Source organism: Sprattus sprattus (genome assembly GCF_963457725.1).
Source record: "Sprattus sprattus genome assembly, chromosome: 10".
In the NCBI taxonomy this organism is placed as follows: domain Eukaryota; kingdom Metazoa; phylum Chordata; class Actinopteri; order Clupeiformes; family Clupeidae; genus Sprattus; species Sprattus sprattus.
In genome coordinates, this window is record NC_137908.1 from 25588816 (window position 1) to 25608815 (window position 20000).

Consider the following 20000-nt stretch of genomic DNA (forward strand, 5'->3'; position numbering starts at 1 on the left):
AGACTCTTCACTGGAACATGGCAGAATCCCCACTACCTGTCATGGCATTAATATTCATTGACTTATGATGAGAGGGGAAGCAGTTATCGATCATCTCTTTGTGAACAGTCTTCTATTTACAGAGGTGTAAGATTAAAGATTAAGAGAGATTATGAACGCCCTTTTGTGTATGTGCTAGGCACAAGAGACAACATTAATCATCAGTCCCAATCAATAAAGCTCTTCTGTTTCGTCTTCACCCAAACAAGCTGGTTATTCTCTGTCTGAAGCATTAGAGAGTGTGAGATCCACTCAAGCACTTCTGCGCCCACCCACTCTTCAAACTTTTCCAGCTGTTTCTCCTGAACTGCTTCTAATTTCTGAATGCCCTTACACTTTAGATCCTTTGAAGTCTTCACCCCACAAACTTTACAGTTTCTCTCTCCCTTCCTCCCTCCCTCTCCATCCACAACCCCCCCTTTTCTCTGTCTCTCCCTCCCTTTCATGCATTATATGTTATTATAAAAGTGTGAAGACTGGTTCCATAGTGTTAAACTTCCCTCTCCCTTTCTCTCTACCCCTTTCTTTCTCTCCCTCTCTCTCTTTCTCTCTCTCTTTCTCTCTCTCTCTCTCTCTCTCTCTCTCTCTCTCTCTCTCTCTCTCTCTATGTCTCTTTCTCCTGCCTGTATCCTCACAGATTCGCTCTGATAAAGACCGAGAGGGCCAGATCCGCTACAGCATCACAGGAGCCGGAGCTGACCAGCCTCCTATCGACGTGTACAACATTGACCCAGTGGCCGGAAAGATGTATGTCACCAGGCCCCTGGACCGCGAGGAGAGAGCATCCTACCATGTGAGTTGTAACCATGACAACCGGAACCACCTCAAAGTCATCCTCTCTTCAAAGCTGCAAACTCAAATACCTTCTTGTCATGATATTAACAAGTCCTTCGTGCTGGTGTGGAATACTTTTCTCTTCATAAAGAACGGTGTTATAAAGACCATAAACCGAAGCTTAGTGTGCAAACACGTCAGAATTTAGTGTCAGCAACGGGTGCCAGCATATATAAGCTTGATGTCAAACTTTGTGGGTCACTTGTCATCCGAAGCAAATTATCTGAGTGGAAGGTCTGAGTAAGCCTATAGCTGACGTGTCGTTTACACAAGGCCATTTCTGATTTTGAAAAAGTGTTTCTTCCTTTCTTTCAGTGTGAGAGAGTGGGGTAGGGTGAGAAGCGCCTTCTGCTGTTTCAACAAAACATATTTTTTCCACTTACTCAAACTGTCAATTAGATGGAGGTTGCTTATTTATTTATTTATTCATTTTTTTCATTTTATTTGGCGGAGTGCAGTCGCTGGGCTGAATGCGTGAAAGCAAAACATCAACTAGGGCTGACTCACATAGGGCTGTCAGTGTTAATGAACAGCCATTTTTATATAGTGTGTTTTTTCCAGTGGGGAATCAAATCAAAGTCTTGCTTTCTCTCTATCTATCTCTCGCCCTTTCTCTTTCTCTTTCTCTGTCTGTCAGGATGTTAGATTTTCCACCATGAACTACAACCACAGCCATTTTCCACCAACCCCTGTGTCAGCAGCAACAGCCTAACAATCAGCTCATTTTCTTGACTTCCAAAAAGTCTGATTATCAGGGCTTGTATGAAGCAGCTCTTTCAAAAGAAGTCAGTGGAGTTAACTTTGGGTTACAGTCAAACAGTGGGTGTGTCGTTTCAACAAATCTAAGCCACATCAATTAACGAAAAGTACACAAGGTTGACCCCCTTTCAGATTTGACAGCATTTGATCAACATAAACCTAAACAGAGCCATATGTTACAACAACAATGATCCACCAGGAGCTGTATTCAGAGAAGAAGTATTGAGCGATTGTGTCTGTGCTAATTTGCAGCCCCTGTCTATTATTGTGCTAAACAGTTTGAAAGAGTTGGCAATGCTTTACATTAATGTGGTACTTAACATAAACAAGCCATCAGTGTCAGCAGAAACAAACCACTAGTGATGATAAATGATGAGCTTTAGGATTTTCTTATGATATATAATGACATTAAGGGTGTATTTGCTAGCATGAAGAACAAACAACTTAGTAGTACATATTCAGTAATAACTGCTATAATAATAATGACCGGATGTATGCAGGGTTTACTTAGTTATCCTTTCTGGAAAAAACATTTAAATTGCTCATTCAAAGACCTACTGTATATGTAAGTCCATTATTGTTGTATTATGTGATTTCACATATGATATAGTAAAGCACTCACTCCAAGGAAAACATCAACAAAAAGAAAAACAAATTAGTCTCCACAGCCTTCTCCAGTAAATTGCAATCCTGTGGAAACGCTTGAGCACCTGCTCCTCCTCTCTCTCCGCATTCACCTTCCGATTAAGAGGCAGGTCACAGGTGAACCTGAAGCAATTCATTAAGTGCCATCTCAGTCCACATGATCAATCAAGCACTCAATGAGCTAATTGCCTCCATCGCTCCATCGCAGCTGGATCCGCACAGATATCCCCCGGCCGTTTGTTTACATATTGAAGCTCACACCGTGCGTGAAACTGGGTGGAACACATGCCGCTTAAAGTGCCATGTCCAATTGATCACATGACAGTGATGTCACACTTCCCGGTAACAGGCCAATGTCTGTCTATGTGATGGAGACATCCACAGAGCAACAAGGTAGCAGAATAGGGAGAATATGGACCTTGCACACGCAATGTCAGGGACCTTGTGACTAGTTTGAATAGTGTGAGTAGTTTTAATGGTGCATCCATGAATCATGCATTATCAGAATATTAAACATAAGACAAAAAAGGCAACTAATATAAACTAAACGGAAAGAGAGCAGTGTGTGAAAAGTCCATTTTAGGACTTGCCGTCGGTGTAAGGTTTCGGTGTGTCTTTCTCTTTCCCCTCACCTGGCGGACTCCTCTTCCTCTCCTCTTGGCTGAGGTGCAGTGCGGTTGTTTACATCCACGTCAGTCAGATGCTCAGCTCGATAGCCAGCCAGCCAGACATGCTGTTGGTTTGGGGGCTGTCTGGACTTCCAGGGTCAAAATGTAACCATAGACTTACACACACTTGCTAGAAGGTCCAGAAGATTTCCCAGAATGCTGTGTGTTTTTTTCCTGACACAGAGGTGAAAACTTTTCTGTTTCTCTCTGTGTGTGTGTGTGTGTGTGTGTGTGTGTGTGTGTGTCTTTGTGTCTTTATAATAATAATAATGACTATATAATTCTGCCTATCCTGCTCTGCATATGCTAGCATGCACTGAAACGAGTGAGCAGGCACAGTGCATTCGCTCGTCTTTTCTTTGCTCCGTTTTGTCGCCCGTTTCTTTTTTTGGTTTTTCCTGACTCCTGAAGTGAGGCGACCCACTGATGCGCTTGGCGGCGGCAGAGAGTTCACTTAATCATTCATCAAAGGGGAGGCAGACGTGGAGAAGGCAAGATAAACACAGAGATTACGCACTCCCAGTCGGGCGCTGCCGCTACCTCCTCTCCTCCAGGGTTGCATGCCTTATATCAGGGAAAGCTGAAAGGTGTATGTCTGTGTGTGTGTGTGTGTGTGATAACTATGATGTGTGTGTATTGTGTGTGTGTATTGTGTGTGTGTGTGTGTGTGTGTGTGTGTGTGTGTGTGTGTGTGTGTGTGCATGTGTGTGTACCCAAAAAAGCTGATGAGTTTGACGACTCCTGCAGCTGAGCTAGCGGAGCTAACAGCTGCATCAGCAACAGCAGCAGCAGCAGTATTCTGGCAGAGGAGAGAGCGAGAGGAGAGGAGAGGAGAGGAGAGGAGAGGAGAGGAGAGGAGAGGAGAGGAGAGGAGAGAAAACAAAGAGGAAAGGAGAAGAGAGAAGAGGAGAGGAGCTGAAGCTGTCTCTACCTCAGTGGCTCCATGCCTGCCTGCCAGCATACTAATGACATACAGGGCGGTGTGCATTTGCAGCCCACACACACACACACACACAAACACAGGACCACACACACACACACACACACAGGACCACACACACACACACACACACACACACACACACCTACCACATAGGTGCACCAACACATATGCACTAAGCATGCCTCCAGATAGATACATGTATTCATGTGCAACACACACACACACACACACACAAACTCCTACAGACACAGTTACATACTCCCACGGACAGATGCACCCCTTTGGGCCAGTAGATCAAAGTTCCAATTTCCTCTAACACCCTTGCCTGTCACTGCCACTCACACACACAAACACACGAACACACACACACACACACACACACACAAACAGAGAGAGAGAGAGAGAGAGAGAGAGAGAGAGGGAGAAAGATCCCCCCCACTGTTCTTCACCCCTTGACTCCAGAATCAGAAGATGTGCAGTTGCAGAAGAGGGAATTGGTTTGTTGGTGTTTCTCTACAGTTTGTTTGTTTGTTTGCTGGTAATGCATGTTTGCGGTTCTCAAGTTTCCCCTGTTGGCAAGAGCATGGTGGGTTTGAGTGTGTACACTTGAGTTTAACACACACAGATACACATACATGCACACGTGTGCCCACACACACACACACACACACACACACACACACACACAGACACATACAGACATACACAAACCTACAGACACAGACATACAGAAAAGACACATACACATAAAGTCACATACCTACACACACTCACCCACCTGCAAACTATCTCTCTGTCTCTCTCTCACACACACTCACACACACACACTCTCACACACATGCAAACTCTCTGTCTGTCTCACTCGCACACACACTCACTCGAACACACACAGACAGACTCACACACACAGCACATATGAATCATGGTCCTTGTGAAGGCAGGTGTCTGGGCAGAAGAATTGTAGGAGTAAGGAATGCTGATGCAAGGATCCTGTGTGCATGTCCTCTTTCCCAGCCTCATTCTTTAATACCTCTGCGACTCCTAGGATAATGGCCTGATTTATCAATCCTGTAAGCGCAATACCTGTAAGTATAAATCTGAGAGAGAAAGAGCCCAGCGCACAGGAGCACTCATGTTCTTCCCTTCTCTCATCACTCTCTCCCTCAATCCCTTTCTCTCTCTCACACACTGACTCTCCCTCTCTTTCTTACTCTCTCTCCCTTTCTCTCTCGTTCTCTCTCACTGGCTCTCACTTTTCTTCAGGGGGAGAACTAGTCTGATATGCAGTGATTTTTCAAACAGGTGTTTTAGCGTAGAAGGATATTGCCTTCCCACATGCTTAGGGTTTTATAAGCTCCCCAAACACAGACGTTTTTTTTTCTCAGCACCGGATGAAAGATTCAAAGTGCGAGGCGAGCTCTCCATCTCGTCGTCTCTGGCGTTCAGAGCTGTCTTCTTTGAGCGTGCGTTATAGCCAATAACATGCTGAAGGTGAGAACATTATTCTGGGGGAACTGTGTGATTGAAGACTGGAGACGTCTCCTTTCAATCAGGCCAGAGGATGAACGTCTTTCCCCTAGGGTGTGTAAACAGCAGGAGGGGGCAGGCTTTGGGCAGCAGATGGGAAAAGAGTGGTTATGACTCCATATGCCTGATGGTGTGTGTGTGTGTGTGTGTGTGTGTGTGTGTATCCCAGGTGAAAGCCCATGCTGTGGACATGAACGGGATCCAGGTAGAGAGCCCCATAGACCTGTACATCTATGTCATCGACATGAACGACAACAGGCCCGAGTTCCACAACCAGGTGTACAACGGCTCCGTGGCTGAAGGCAGCAAACCAGGTGAGCACTGAGAATAGGCATGATGATGATTGCAACGATGATGATGAATGTGAAGATGGCGATCACAATGATGATGGCCAGGATATCGTTAATGTCACTGAGGAGGATGAGGAAGACAATTGTGATAATTACAGTGATATGATAAGTATGAAATAATTGACATTAATGCTAACCAGGTTGTTGATAATTATGATGGTAACTATGAAGATGATTATCATAATGGTAATAATAGACATGATAATAGCTATGGTAATTTTCGCCATGTTCGAGATGTAAATGATTAAGAGTTAAAGTTGAGAGAGATGTGGTAGCAAGCCTAGACTTCTAAAAATCCATCCATCAAGCTGTTACTTCTTAGACATAACAGTGATACACACACAAAATGGAACTCACCGTATCATACACCAAAGGAGCACACACACATACATGCACACGTGCACACACACACACACACACACACACACACACACACACACACACACACACACACACACACACACACACATACACACACACGCTCACACACACCCACGCACACACACACACACACACACACACACACACACACACACACACACACACACACACACACACACACACACACACACACACACACACACACACACATGGACAAGTGTGTACACACAAGAGAGACTCGCTCCCGCTCTTTTGTACACATTGCCAGTCGGGCCAGAGGGTAGGCAAGCAGTGCTTCATGCCCAAATCTACAGTTGTGCTAAGGTCAACCTAGCACAGGGGTTTTGAAAAGATGCCAGCCAGTAATGTTTGTGTCAAATGTTTATCTGTTTGAGTGCCTGCGTGGATATAGATGTATACGTTACATCCTACAGACATATAATATAATATACAGAGTAATATATAGAGTGCTGCACAAACACACCCACACACGCACACACACACACACACAGACACACACACACAGCAGATATATTATCCAACACTTGCCTCTGCATCTGAATTGACATCGTCCCTGAGAGCTGAAGTATGAAGATGAACCTCCACCCTCTACGCTTTCTTGTGATAAATGTCATGGCAACGTGGCCCTCTTTTTTATTTGCTGATCATAAGATTCAATCATGCGTGCAAAAATAGATGTGTGTGTGGGTAGTGTATGTGTGTGTTTTTTCTCTGACAGAAGAGAGAAAAAGTGGTGGTGGGTGTTTATCAGCTAGAGGAGCTGAAAGAAGCTTATGCCCGATGGACAGTGATACCATAGTCCCTCAGAAGTCCCTGCATACGCATCCGTACAAATCTCCCTCATCTGGGCCCCAATGCAGAAAACATCCGCAGACAAAACGACACGCAGGGAATCGGCCCTTATCGCAGTCCCCAGACAGAACCCAGCGCTATCAAACCAATACATCATTGGCATTCGGTCTGAATATGCTGTGCCCCCCATCCCCCACCCCCCAACACACACAGGGGATGAGGGGGGAGAGCGGAGGGGGGATTGGGGGGAGGATGTTGTTTAAAATGAATTAAATTGAGTTTCCTATGTAAGTAATCTTACCATTACAGCACATTGTGAATCAGTAATCCAATTTGAACTAATCCTGTTCTTTATTATTGTTCAGGAGAGAAGCAGTCTATTACATTTGATCCATCATGACCAAAGTATTCTATTGGCTCTGGGCATTAGCGAAGCAGGGCGAGTGTGTCGCTGGCACACTGGAGAGGCATTGAGAAAGGGCACAAAGCCACACTCAGTCAGGCTCACAGCTCTGCACTCATTAGAATACCCACAATGCACTAGGACCTCCATAGAGGCGTGAGGACTGCCACCTCTTCCTGTAAACAGTAGTCTAGATCAAGCTTAGTAACAGCCGACAGTGAAAGACAAATGTGTTGATTTGTGTGATATCAGTCAGTCAGTCAGTCAGTCAGCCAGTCAGTCAGTCAGTCAGTCAGTCAGTCAGTCAGTCAGTCAGTCAGTCAGTCAGTCAGTCAGTCAGTCAGTCAGTCAGTCAGTCAGTCAGTCAGTCAGTCAGTCAGCCTTTCCATTGAGGCAGGCCACTGCAGAAAGAGAGGAAAGAGGAGAGGATAGAAGATGAGAGTTTCTTTCCTTTACGGTCCAGAAAATAAAGAATGAAGACTCACAAAATGAGGGAGGAGGATGGATGGAAATGCTCACACACAATTTGTCATCCCGAAGGAGGGGCGCTCTGAGCTCCTCATCTCTCTAGCGCTCTCGCTTCCTTTTTATCTCTCTCTTCTATTCCCTTTATACCACTTTAACTATCTATTTGTCTTTCTTCCCCCTTTTTCACATTCTCTCTTCTACCTCTCTGCCTCCTTCTCTGCATTTCTGTCATTTCTCTCCATTCTCACTTCATACTCTCCAAACTCCCAAGCAACCTCCCCCCCCCCCCCCCCCCCCCCCACACACACACACTCTGTCTCCCTCTCTCTGCTGTAGAGTTTCATAACACCGTGATGGTGGAAATTTAGGAGAGCTTGCTTGCCAGCCTGGCCTGGGGGGTTAATTAAGCCCTGCCGTCTCCACACAGGAGAGGGGAGATGGACGATGGTTCAATCCATTTAATGGACTTAAAGTGTCTGCCATGCTTGCGGCCCTTTCTCTCTTTTTTTCCTTTTTTTGGGAAGGGGAGGAACTGATTTGCCTCTATGATGGTCCTCAGAGGACCCTATTTGCTCCAGACTTGTACAAACAAATTCCTTGCCCTCATCACACACACGCACAAACACACACACACACACACACACACACACACACACACACACACACACACAGACACACACACACACACACATACACACACACACACACACACACACACACACACACACACACACACACACACACACACACACACACACACACATACAAAGACCTCTGAAGTGTGTTTCTGACTTTGGTTTCATGCAGTGCCCCCTAGTGGTTTTCGTCTCATCACAGCAGCGTACACTGGACAATCACAGTGCACATTTGAGGAAATCATTTAAAGCCAAGCAGTGTTTATGTACAGGAATGGAGAGAAAGCCTGCTGGTAAAGCACTATTATTTGGCTGTCATTCAGCCCTCTTAGTGAGCTGTTCTCTTTAAACATATACATGTATTTCGCCCACAGTCACTGTATATGCAAAGTAAATGCCTCTTTCCTCTGCATATTTCTGTATGGGAACAATTAGTTAGGCTAGTTTTGAGTGACATTTCACCAGTTTATAGGGCTAGTTGAATCATAGTAAGAGCAGGTGTTAGAAGCCATATCCCCAGTAGTGAGCACTTACATTTTTAGCTTCAGTGGTTCTAACCAAGAACCAATTATAGTCCTGAATTAGTTTTCAAATTAAAGAGCCTTTTAATAGGCAGAGAGGTTAACCATTTCAGCAACGGTCATCTTTCATAGCTCTATATAAAGGGCCAGTTCCTTAAGCCTATTAAGGGCTTCTGCTTATTGAAATTGAAAGTGGCAGAGTTGACACACAATCCCCATATCTCACCTCTTTTTTTAAACAGTTGTTCAAATATTGATGCAGCACTATCCAGGGAAAGGGTAATTGTTTCTCTCTCTCTCTCTCTCTCTCGCTCTCTCTCTCTCTCTTGCTCGCTCTTCTTCCTCCTCTTGCTCTCTTTCACTCTTCACTCAGCCTGTACTCTTTTGTTCTTCCCCCTCTCCTCGGCCAAAGTGACAGATCCTGCGCTGAGATTTAATGAAGTTTGAAATAGAACTCTCCGCCACAATTATCTCCTCGATGCATGTTGCCATGGGAATGATGCCTCTCTCCCCGTGCAATTATGAGCAGCGCAGAGGCACCTGAGGAGGCACCCCTGTCCCAGCCTGCCAAAACCTCCCTCACCCACGCACCCCATCCCCGAGAACAACCCCCCCCCACCACCACCTCCACCACAACCAGTACCCTGAACCCCGACAGACGCTGAATTAAATGAGTGTCGACAGAGGAGTGACATTTCCCCCTATCACTGAGGCTAAATAAAAAAAAACACAGGACTGATGTCATCTGGCTCCTCAGCCTACCTAGCATGCTTCGGAGAAAAGGCCTCCCTAATTGCCCTGGCCGCGGTCATGTGGCAATCCGACAAGCTCTTACAAATCGATAATCATGTTTCGGGGGGTAAAAGGGCACAGAAGGTCCTCAATTGCTCTCTTTCTTTCTCTCTCTCTCTCTGTCTCTCTCTCTCTCTCTCCTTCACTCGCTCTCTGTGGTCGCTCATTGGCAGCCACTGGTGAGGCTTTAAATTGCTGTGTTTACCCACAGCGCCTTGACAAACAGCGCAAGGCAGCGGGCCATTAAATACAGAGGCTCCTGGGCCGAACCTCTGAGCTGCAGCCCCAGGATAATGAATGGTGGGAGGATGCTTGTATGTGCGCTCACACACACACACACACACACACACACACACACACACCCCACACCCCCCACACACACACATGATAATGCTCATTACTGAACACCACAGCCCTACAAAGTAGGATCCCTGAGTGATGGCAACCTTCCCAAGAGGCCACCCGTCAGCCTGTGTGGGTGTGTGTGTGGAGGGGGGACTGTGGGAGTGCGCTTCTCTGTTAATGTGCAAGGATGCATTTGCTTAACTCGCATATGCTCAGTTTGTGCCTGTTTGAGATTTGAGACTATTGGACCAGGTTTCGTACCATATTTTAAGCATGCAGTACAACCACTCATTAAAAATCCCAGTTCTGGACACCTAGGCCCTCCCCTAGAACACTTTCCAAAAATGTTGAGAAAGTTGTACTTATACAACTACAATCTTTTTTAGACATACATTCTTGAGATGCTTCAGTCTGAGTTTGAAGCCCTTCACAGCACCTAATCTGCTCTGTTAAAGTTTTAAAAAATCTGTTATTATGGGATTCTGCCATTCTCATTTTTTTTTGTGTTTAACTTTTTATTGACACCATTTATGCCATTAAGACATGTAAGACAAGAGTATGCCAGAAGACAACTTGCATTTAACAGCTGGTGTACAAGAACTGAATGTAACACCACTCCTCTTCCACCCCCCTCCAAATATATCCTCCCGTCACCCTCGCACAGCCTACAGAACAAACAACTTACAACCCCTCTTATCTTAGGTCAAGCCCTTTTTATCATTTCATGATTTTGAAAGAGTTATACATGCGTTTATCTCATTCCAGCATGACTACTGTAAGGCCCTGTACATTGTTGATAGCCAGATCTCACTCTAACACCTACAGTTGGTCCAAAATGCTGCAGCTGGTCTTCTAACAGGGATACGCAAAAGAGTGCCCATTACCCCAGTACTTACCTTCCTTCACTGGCTCCCTGTGTATTTTAGGATTCATTTAAGGTTTGATAGTTTGCCTACAATTGGTGAAATGTGCCTGCTCCAACCTGCCTCTCTGATCTATTAAAACCACACATCCCATCAAGGTCACTCTGGTCCGCTGACCAGTTCCTTTTGGTTGCACCCAAATCTAAATACAAGCATAGAGTTGATTGTGATTTTGCAGTCATAGCCCCTAGACTCTGGAACAAGCTGCCCCTGCATATTTTTTGTTCCTTGGCTTTCAACTCAGTATGAGTCTTTCGTTTTATTGCTATGTTCATATGTTTTTTTACTTTTACTTTTTAAAATTGTGTTTTTATTGTTTTCTTTTTAAGTTGTTTTAAGTTTTTGCTTGTACATCATTCTGGCCAACAGCTGTTGTTTGTAAAAGCTCTATAAATAAACCTGACTTGGCTTACCTTGACTGTGGCACTGTGCAAGGATGCATCTGTTTGTGTGTGTGTGTGTGTGTGTGTGTGTGTGTGTGTGTGTGTGTGTGTGTGTGTGTGTGTGTGTGTGTGTGTGTGTGTGTGTGTGTGTGTGTGTGTGTGCAGAAAGACCTTATGGGGGGAATGTTGTTATGGGGAGGATGGGGGGGGGCAATGGTGTGTAAGGGTATGTGTGTGTGTGTGTTATATGTGTGTGTGCAGAAAGACTATATGGGGGGAAAGGTTGTTATGGGGAGGATGGGGGGGGGGGGCAATGGTGTGTAAAGCTATGTGTGTGTGTGTGTTTATTATCTGGTTGACACTGACAATGCCTCCTGCAGGTACCCATGTCATGCGAGTGACAGCCAACGACGCAGATGATGATACCACAGCCAATGGGATCGTCCAGTACCGCATCCTCTCGGAGATGCCGCACAACCCCTCGCACATGTTCACCATCAACCGGGAGACAGGAGACATCGTCACTGTGGCAGCCGGCCTGGACAGAGAGGTCAGTGCCATGACAACCACAGAAGGCAGAATGTCTTAATGTTCACCACATGAGAAGGAAAGAAGGATGTCAGTACTCGACATGAGCTGGTAAAGGATATTGCTGCTCTTAATTAGAGTTTCTTTTCAGTTTGGCATTTATTATTAAGGGTTATTACAAAGGTTATTACAAAGAGTCATCAGTCTTTACGTGGGGGAGAGCAGGGTAAGATGAGCATTTTTTACTGAAGTCGACCTATAGCCAAGGGACTATGAGACAGGAATACAACTAATGCATATAACACAAGTTCAGGATGTGAGGCATCAATGGAAGCCTTAGAAGTGTGCCTCGTTCTAAAAAGGACTTTTTTGCAACAAATTACAGTTTTTCCTTGCTCTTGAGAGCTAATCAAAACAATAAAAGGCAAGAGAAGTTCACACATACACTCACTTAGACACACAAACACACACTCTGACACACACACACACACACATTTGGCAAATCATGGTCAATAGTTCAGCACATTAAGTATTCATATGATGAAAGATGTAGTAAATGGAACATTAGGGTTTACTTGATGCCAGATCAGAGGGCAGAGCTGAGCTAAAGGCAGACTATTTGAAATCTCCCATGATGCCTTGCAGTGCTCTTTCTCATTTAGCTCATGTTTTTTTTGGCAATGTGATGCTTTGAGAGCTTTTTTGTGTCACATTTTTTTCGCGGAGTGGTCCAGAACCACATGGTGCTTTGCCTAGGCGGCTAGTTGAAACAAAGGGTGTTGTTATATGTCCTTCATGTGACTATATACCATGAAAATCAATTTGAGCATGATACCGATGGGTCCAACGAGGGTTCAAAAATTGATGAGGTCCGGGGAGTGAGGGGTACCTGTACACATTCTTATAAACTAGCCTACAAATAAGCCCATTGTCAGAAAGAGATGTTACTGTTACTGATACATATTTTACTTGATAATACCATGCCTGTGTGTGTGTGGTGTGTAGAACTAGGCAACATTCCTGTAGTTCCCCCATAAGAGACAAATCTATAGTATTCTGTTTGAAGCCTTTTGATATTTTGACTGATCTCCCTTTTGTTTTCTGTGGGGATGGACACATTAGACCTTATTATCAGTGTGTTGATAGTTAACTGTAAGGTCGGTTTCAAGAATAAATGTATTTATTATTATTATTATGCACAAATTCTTTATAGTTAATAGGCATTACTGCATGAATAATAAGTAATATGATCTGGCCCAGAACAGGCTAAGAGTATGAACCATGGTCATTAAGAAAACTATGGGTGCATATTTGTCAGCTAGCAATAAAAATAAACTTGCCTTGAGACAAACAAATTTGCAGGCCACCGCTACTAAAATAGGGAACACAGCTTTAAGACTTATCATACTGTATTGGCATACCTGTTACCTGGCTATAACACTGTGTGAAACTAATACAAGTTAGCTAATACAAATAAACAAACACATGACCATTGTTCGCATATTTAACATTTTTCGTACCCCAGACTACTCCAAAGCTCTCACACACAACAGACACTAAATACCAATTTTACACTGTCTTGAAGCAATGCCTTTTTTGAAAATACTTAGCTAGCTGTCTTTACGTTCTAATAGCTAATCACTAAAATGGAAGGTCTGATATATCTGGGGCTGTTCAGGGCACTGTTCTCAGCACATAAAAACCCATCCGGAAGCCCCTACAGAGACTCTGCTTGATGATTATTTAGTGTGCACACATATTGAAAGATGATAGTGGGCTACAGTGGCCTGGTGGTGTTGATTATCGTAAGTCACTGTCGGATCTGTTCACGTTAATGAATGTGGTGGTGTGTCCACTGTCTTGGCTGGCGTCTAGTGTTTGTTTCTTCATCACTGTATAACATCAGCTGCTCTTTGGGTGCACACACACACACTCAAACACACACAGGCACGCACGCACGCACACACGCACACACACACACTCAAACACACACAGGCACGCACGCACGCACACACACACACTCAAACACACAAAGGCACGCATGCACGCACGCACGCACACACGCACACGCACGCACACACACACACACACACACACAGGCACGCACGCACACACACAGGCACACACACACACACACACACATACGCGCACACACGCGCACACACGCGCACACACAAACACACACACACACACACACACAGTGGTGTAGTCCAGGGTATACGCAGGTATACGGAGTATACCCACTTTTTTTTCAGTCAGCATTGCGTATACCCACTTCTCAAAACATGGCGTTTATCCTGTGCTGTATGGGCTGCTTAAAAAATTAAGAGTATACCCACTTCTCCAGGGACCACTACACCACTGCACACACACGCACACAGGCACGCACACACACACACACACACACACACTCACACAGGCACACACACACACACACACACACACACACACACACACACACACACACAGTTCTGTCTTTTGTGTAGATTTACTCACTAGTGGAGTTTGAGTACAGAAAAGCATCCTTTAACTCTTTTAATATGTCTAGTTTTATATTCACCTAGCACTTCTACGGATATATTAAGACCACAGGGAAAAGTCTAATGTGCATGAGTAACGAACATAACCTCGTTCCCATTCCTGTTCCAGCTTCACAATCAATATAGAGTCAGGGCATTGTGCAAGAGCTCACCTTAGCAAAGAAAACCAGAAGTTGAACTTTGTTGGCTGACTTCAGGTCTTAGTTGGTGCTGTTATTATTTCCGTGCTGTTGCGTGGTGTGAGTTTGTAGTGCATGAAGACTCTGCTCCAGTAGGGGGTTGATGGATGGAGGCCGGCCTTATGTCTTCAACACAGCAGCATGTTTGCACCTGTGAGTCCCATTCATCAGCTAGGTGGCGTCTCTCTGCATCTCTCAGCGTCTCCACCTGCCATAGAGAACTGGGGCACACCTGTGTGTTTGATTCAGATGCAGGAGTGGTGGAGCACACACACACAAACACACACAACCGCGGGCTCATGTTTGTGTACATAATCTTAAACATTCAGGCATATACACACCCATCCACCCACACTGAAACACACAGAGATAAACATTCTCAGACACACACACGAACACACACACATATATTTGCGAATGCACACTTCTGCATCAGACCACACACCAACACAAACTGTAATTTTCACTACAACAAAACCCCCAACAACCACAAACCCATACACACACTCACACGAACAAACACACACACACAATCTCACACATGAACAACACGCATCATTCTAATTTCACCCTTGCTTTCAGTCCATTTAACTACCAAATGACATCTTCCACATGTAGAGCTGGGAGACGTCATACCACGCCACTGAGCGTGCGTGTGTGTGTGCGTGATGGAGGCTGCCACACACCTGTCACAATAAGACAGCAGGGGTCTGGGAGAGCCTAGGAGTGGCTGGCACCTGTGAGAGAGAGATTTAATCACACCTGTTTGAGTTGTCAAGCCAGCGCCACCAGACACACTGACAGGTGCCTCTCTGCCACCCAGACCCTGTCAGGGGGGGTCCAAGGGTACTGATACCCCTGGCACAAAGCCTGAGGGGGGGCATGCAAGGTCTATGGTGTGTGGGATAGGACAGATGTTTTGCCGTGTGTAAATGGAACATGTGTTATGGCCGGCCAATGATCTGTGCGCAGGGGGTGGGCCTGGAGGTCATCTTGTTCTGGCCAAAGACTCAAAGAGGGATAGAGAGGGACAGGAAGATGGAGATGAAGAGAGGGGAGAGGGGGGGAAGAGAGAGAGAGAAAAGAGGGGAGATGGAGAAAAAGAAAGAGAGAATGAGAGGAGAGGGGAGAGAGAGAGAGAGACAGGGGGTTGTTTGTTTAAGTGTGAATAACGTGCAAATGTGTGCATGAATTAAGGTGTGCAAGGAGACACGCGCACACACCACACAAATACACTGTAAACCCAGACAGTTCTACTAACTCATTAACATTATGTATTCAGTACTTAAAACCTGGTATTTAGTTGACCCAACTTAAAATGTATTAGTTTTCTGAGCAAGTGCAGACGTTTTAATTGTATTGGAATGTATTTGTTTGAGTTAACATTGCCTGATAACTCAAAAAATGTTAGTATCTGACGTCATCAACGTCGTTGAGAACACCATTGCAAAGCTCTCTTGATGAGAGAAGGAGACAGCAGACTTAAGGTAGAGGAGTCGTTTAATAATCCAGAGGTTGGAGGGTTGCTAGTTCGATTCCCCACTCCTCCTTACCAAGTGTATAAGTGTGAACCCCTAAACTGCTCCTGATCTATAAATGCAAAATTCCTTGTAAATCGCTTTGGATAAAAGCGTCTGCTAAATCACAGATGTAAATGTAAATGATGTGGCAACACTGGGAAGGCGGTCGACCATTGACAGTTCTCTCTACAGTAAGAGCTTGCGCAAGAAGTTGGAACGTAAGGAAGATACCCTTTCAAAAACTTGTAAGGGCGTAATAACTAGTTTACGAAAGACCCAGAGAAACACAAATATCTGACGAGGCTAAATCCTTTACGATTTTGGTATAATATGAGTTCAGAGAACTCAAAAATTATGAAAATGATTAAAAAAAAAAAATCAGTATAGCCGATGTATAATTTTTGAGTTAAGTTTACTTAAAAAAAGATATATATGTACTCAAATTTTCTTATGTAATCGGTTACATCAAAAGTTTTGAGTTCTCTGAACTTGTTCAGGTTTACAGTGTAGACGTTTCACAAACAGACACAGACAAAAATGTAAGACATGTGCTTCACACACGTCATGCAGGCACAGACACACACACAGACACACACACATTCACACACAGACACACACGCACACACACATAAACATTGATATTTTCATAGACACACACAATCTCTCTGTCTATCCTTCTCTCACACCGATACAAACAGTGATGGAGAGGGATATTGTGAGGCCTGTGACTCATATACCGACACACACACAAACCCAGGCAAACCTCCCACACACACACACACACACACACATACACACTGAGGCATAATCCTTCACATCAATACCTGTGGTGTTATATTTATGCAGTGTATGCGTAGTATGAATATGTATGCAGTAATTAAGAGCTGAAGAGGCTGTGGAGAGTTCTATGAGCTCAGGAGGAGCAGAGACCACTTGGCCTTGGCACTGCCACCTTTGGGCCTGAGCGCTGCTGAATGCCAATTAGCCCTCCACACAGGAGTGCCCTGACCCCTGAACCCTGTCCCGACCCCCACCTCACCCCCAGCTGCCCTTACACCCCTTGCCTCACCCGGAGTTTGATCAGACAGCTCAATGAGCTGTAGCCCTCTTTTTTACACACTTTGTCTCCAATGCTCTTTCATGCCTTATCTTTCTCGTCCTCTCATTCTCTTTTTGTCTCTCTTTCTCTCTCTGCCTATTTTTTCTATCTTCCTGTGTAGACTCACACTAATCCTATGGGCTCTCTATGTGTTTGATACGCTATTGTAGCAGTGCTGTGTATGTGACTCATTTATTCTACAGCAATCTGCTTCCACACAGGAACTCACAGCCTCAGACATGGAAGGCGGGCGTGCTAGCAAGGAGGCTAACACCCATGGGTGCCAGTGTCTGTTGCTAGCACGTCTCTTACAGTTAGGTGTCTGGGAGTGAAGTCTACGTATACAGTATATATATAAATGTATATATATATTTGTATGTATATACAGTATACTGTACATGCACACACACACACACACACACACACACACACACACACACACACACACACACACACACACACACACACACACACACACACACACACACACACACACACACACAAAAAAACTCTCTCTCTTTCTCTTTCTCTCTCTCTTTCTCTCTCTCTCACCCACTCACTAATGCAGACACAAACACACATTCACATCCACCTACACACAGTCACACAGTCACAAATGCACATTACCCATTCCTTGAGGCCAGCGTAATGATATGGGGTAGGAGCGTGCCCATGAAGAAAAGCTACAGTTTGTTTCCAGCGCAAAAACCTTCTGTCTTTTCATCTCATCTATCCATCACCACCACTCCTCCTCCCTCCACAAAAAGAGAAAGACATGGGGTATAAAAAAAAACACATCCTGCCCTTAATGTGATGTTCAATTCCTCCACCGCAACATTATTATATGAAACGATCCATCTCATCTTCATCTGGCACACCATCCACAGATGAGGTCCCTGTGGCCCAGTTATTGGAGCGGCAGATGGATGCGCTGCTCTGTGATTGGCCTCTCCTCGGGCGTCCCAGCGCTGGCATACTGGTGTAGATCTTTCATTTGTTTTCATTCTGCGTCTGTTAAAGAGTTGTCTTCGCAGAGCACGGAAATGTGTTGGTAGTTAGCAGGTTATGAGATGGAGTGAGTGCTAGCCACGCTGCCAGGGCGAGGTTAAGCTACCGCTTGTATTTAAGTGCTTATAAGGGGTCTCGGTGGATACTCTTAAAGAGAATCATGCGCGATTAATGACATGAGTGATTGTGTTTGCATTGTATTGTGTATTTTCCTGTGTGTATATCTGTGTGTGTGTGTGTGTGTGTGTGTGTGTGTGTGTGTGTGTGTGTGTGTGTGTGTGTGTGTGTGTGTGTGTGTGTGTGTGTGTGTGTGTGTTGGTGAGTGTGCATGCTTGTGCATATGTGTCTATGTGTGAGAGAGAGAAAAAGAGAGACAGACAGAGAAAGAGAGAAAAGGAGAGAGAGACAGAGAAAGAGAGAAAGACAGTCTTTGTGTGTGCATGCGTGCGTGTGTGTTTGTGTGCCTGTGCATATATCCACGCGTGTGCGGATATGCGCATGAAGGCAAGCGTGTAATTGATCTCTCCCCGGTGCTCATTTGACCTGGTGCAGGTTCACCGGTCTCCGCTAAAGCCCACAATCTATCAAAGTCCACCACACAGGCCCGGGTCACCGGCAGGATGCGCACAGTTGCTGGGAACTGGGTCACAAATCCGCAGATCCACGTGCTTATTTATTCTGTAGTAGGTGCTTGTGTGCTTGTGTGCTTGTGGGCATTCAGGTGCACTGCGGTGGTTCAGTGTTGTGTAGATGATGACCTTCATGAAAATTGTTTTAAAAATAATTTCAGTGCAAACAGTCATATAATTTGAATACGTATGTGCTCTCATTAAGTGTTCTCATATTCTGTTAGATACTATTGAAAGGCCTCCAATACAAACTAAATCCAATACAAACTACATTTTTTGTTGATGAGCTAGCTGAACTGCTGTCAGTCATTTGCATGGGTGTCTTATTATATCAAGGAATTTTAACTTGCTAGGAGATAATCCAGAAAACAGTTATGACTAAATGCACTACCACCTTCAGATTAAGTCAGCATGTACAGGGGCCAACTCACTGTCTTGGTCATCCCCTGGACCTTATCATCACAAATATCTCTACAACTGTTAAGGACTTGGCCTTATCTGACCATTTCTCTGTGATCTTTGATGTGTCTATGTCCTCACACATTCAGCACTATCCATAGGTCAGATCTATGACTGTAAGACAGAGTCATGAATGAACACACAAGTGCTCTCACTGAGAAGGCACTTTCAAGGACCTCACGTCAACTGTCAGACTCTGCAGATATCTTGCTGAATAATTTAAATTCAAAAATGGTAAATATTGCTCCATTAAAAATGTTAAGACAGCCACTGGCAAACAGTAGGCACCATGGAATCAAATTCCAACTCTTAAACTCATAAAGTATTAAAGTAAACTTCTTCCTGCTAATAAGAGCAATGACTTTGCATCTTTTTTCAAAGGTAAATTCGATCAAATCAGGCAGAACGTATCCTCTCATTTACTAGCAAATCAAGAGTTGTAATTGTCAACAACAAAGATAGGGGAACTCAGTTTAATTTGATAAACAATGAAAATCTGGAAAAAACAGAATCTAATTTCTTTTGACATGCTGCTTAGATCCTCTGCCTACCAACCTTTTCAAATCAGTTTTTCAACAGCAAATGTGTTAAAAATTGTAAATGTGTCAT

The 20000-nt window shown here is 44.6% G+C and overlaps 1 protein-coding gene across 1 annotated transcript in view; it reads left to right on the forward strand.

Moving 5' to 3' along the window:
- The window catches only part of cdh4 (cadherin 4, type 1, R-cadherin (retinal)), a gene marked incomplete at both ends in the record, with an annotated part of 216856 nt that overhangs the window by 163146 nt on the left and 33710 nt on the right, over window positions 1-20000 (forward strand). Inside the window, 3 exons of the mRNA XM_080845652.1 lie at window positions 677-832; window positions 5585-5729; window positions 11810-11979. Of these exons, the coding sequence (XP_080701778.1) occupies window positions 677-832; window positions 5585-5729; window positions 11810-11979 (471 nt within the window). The remainder of the gene's footprint in view (window positions 1-676; window positions 833-5584; window positions 5730-11809; window positions 11980-20000) is intronic.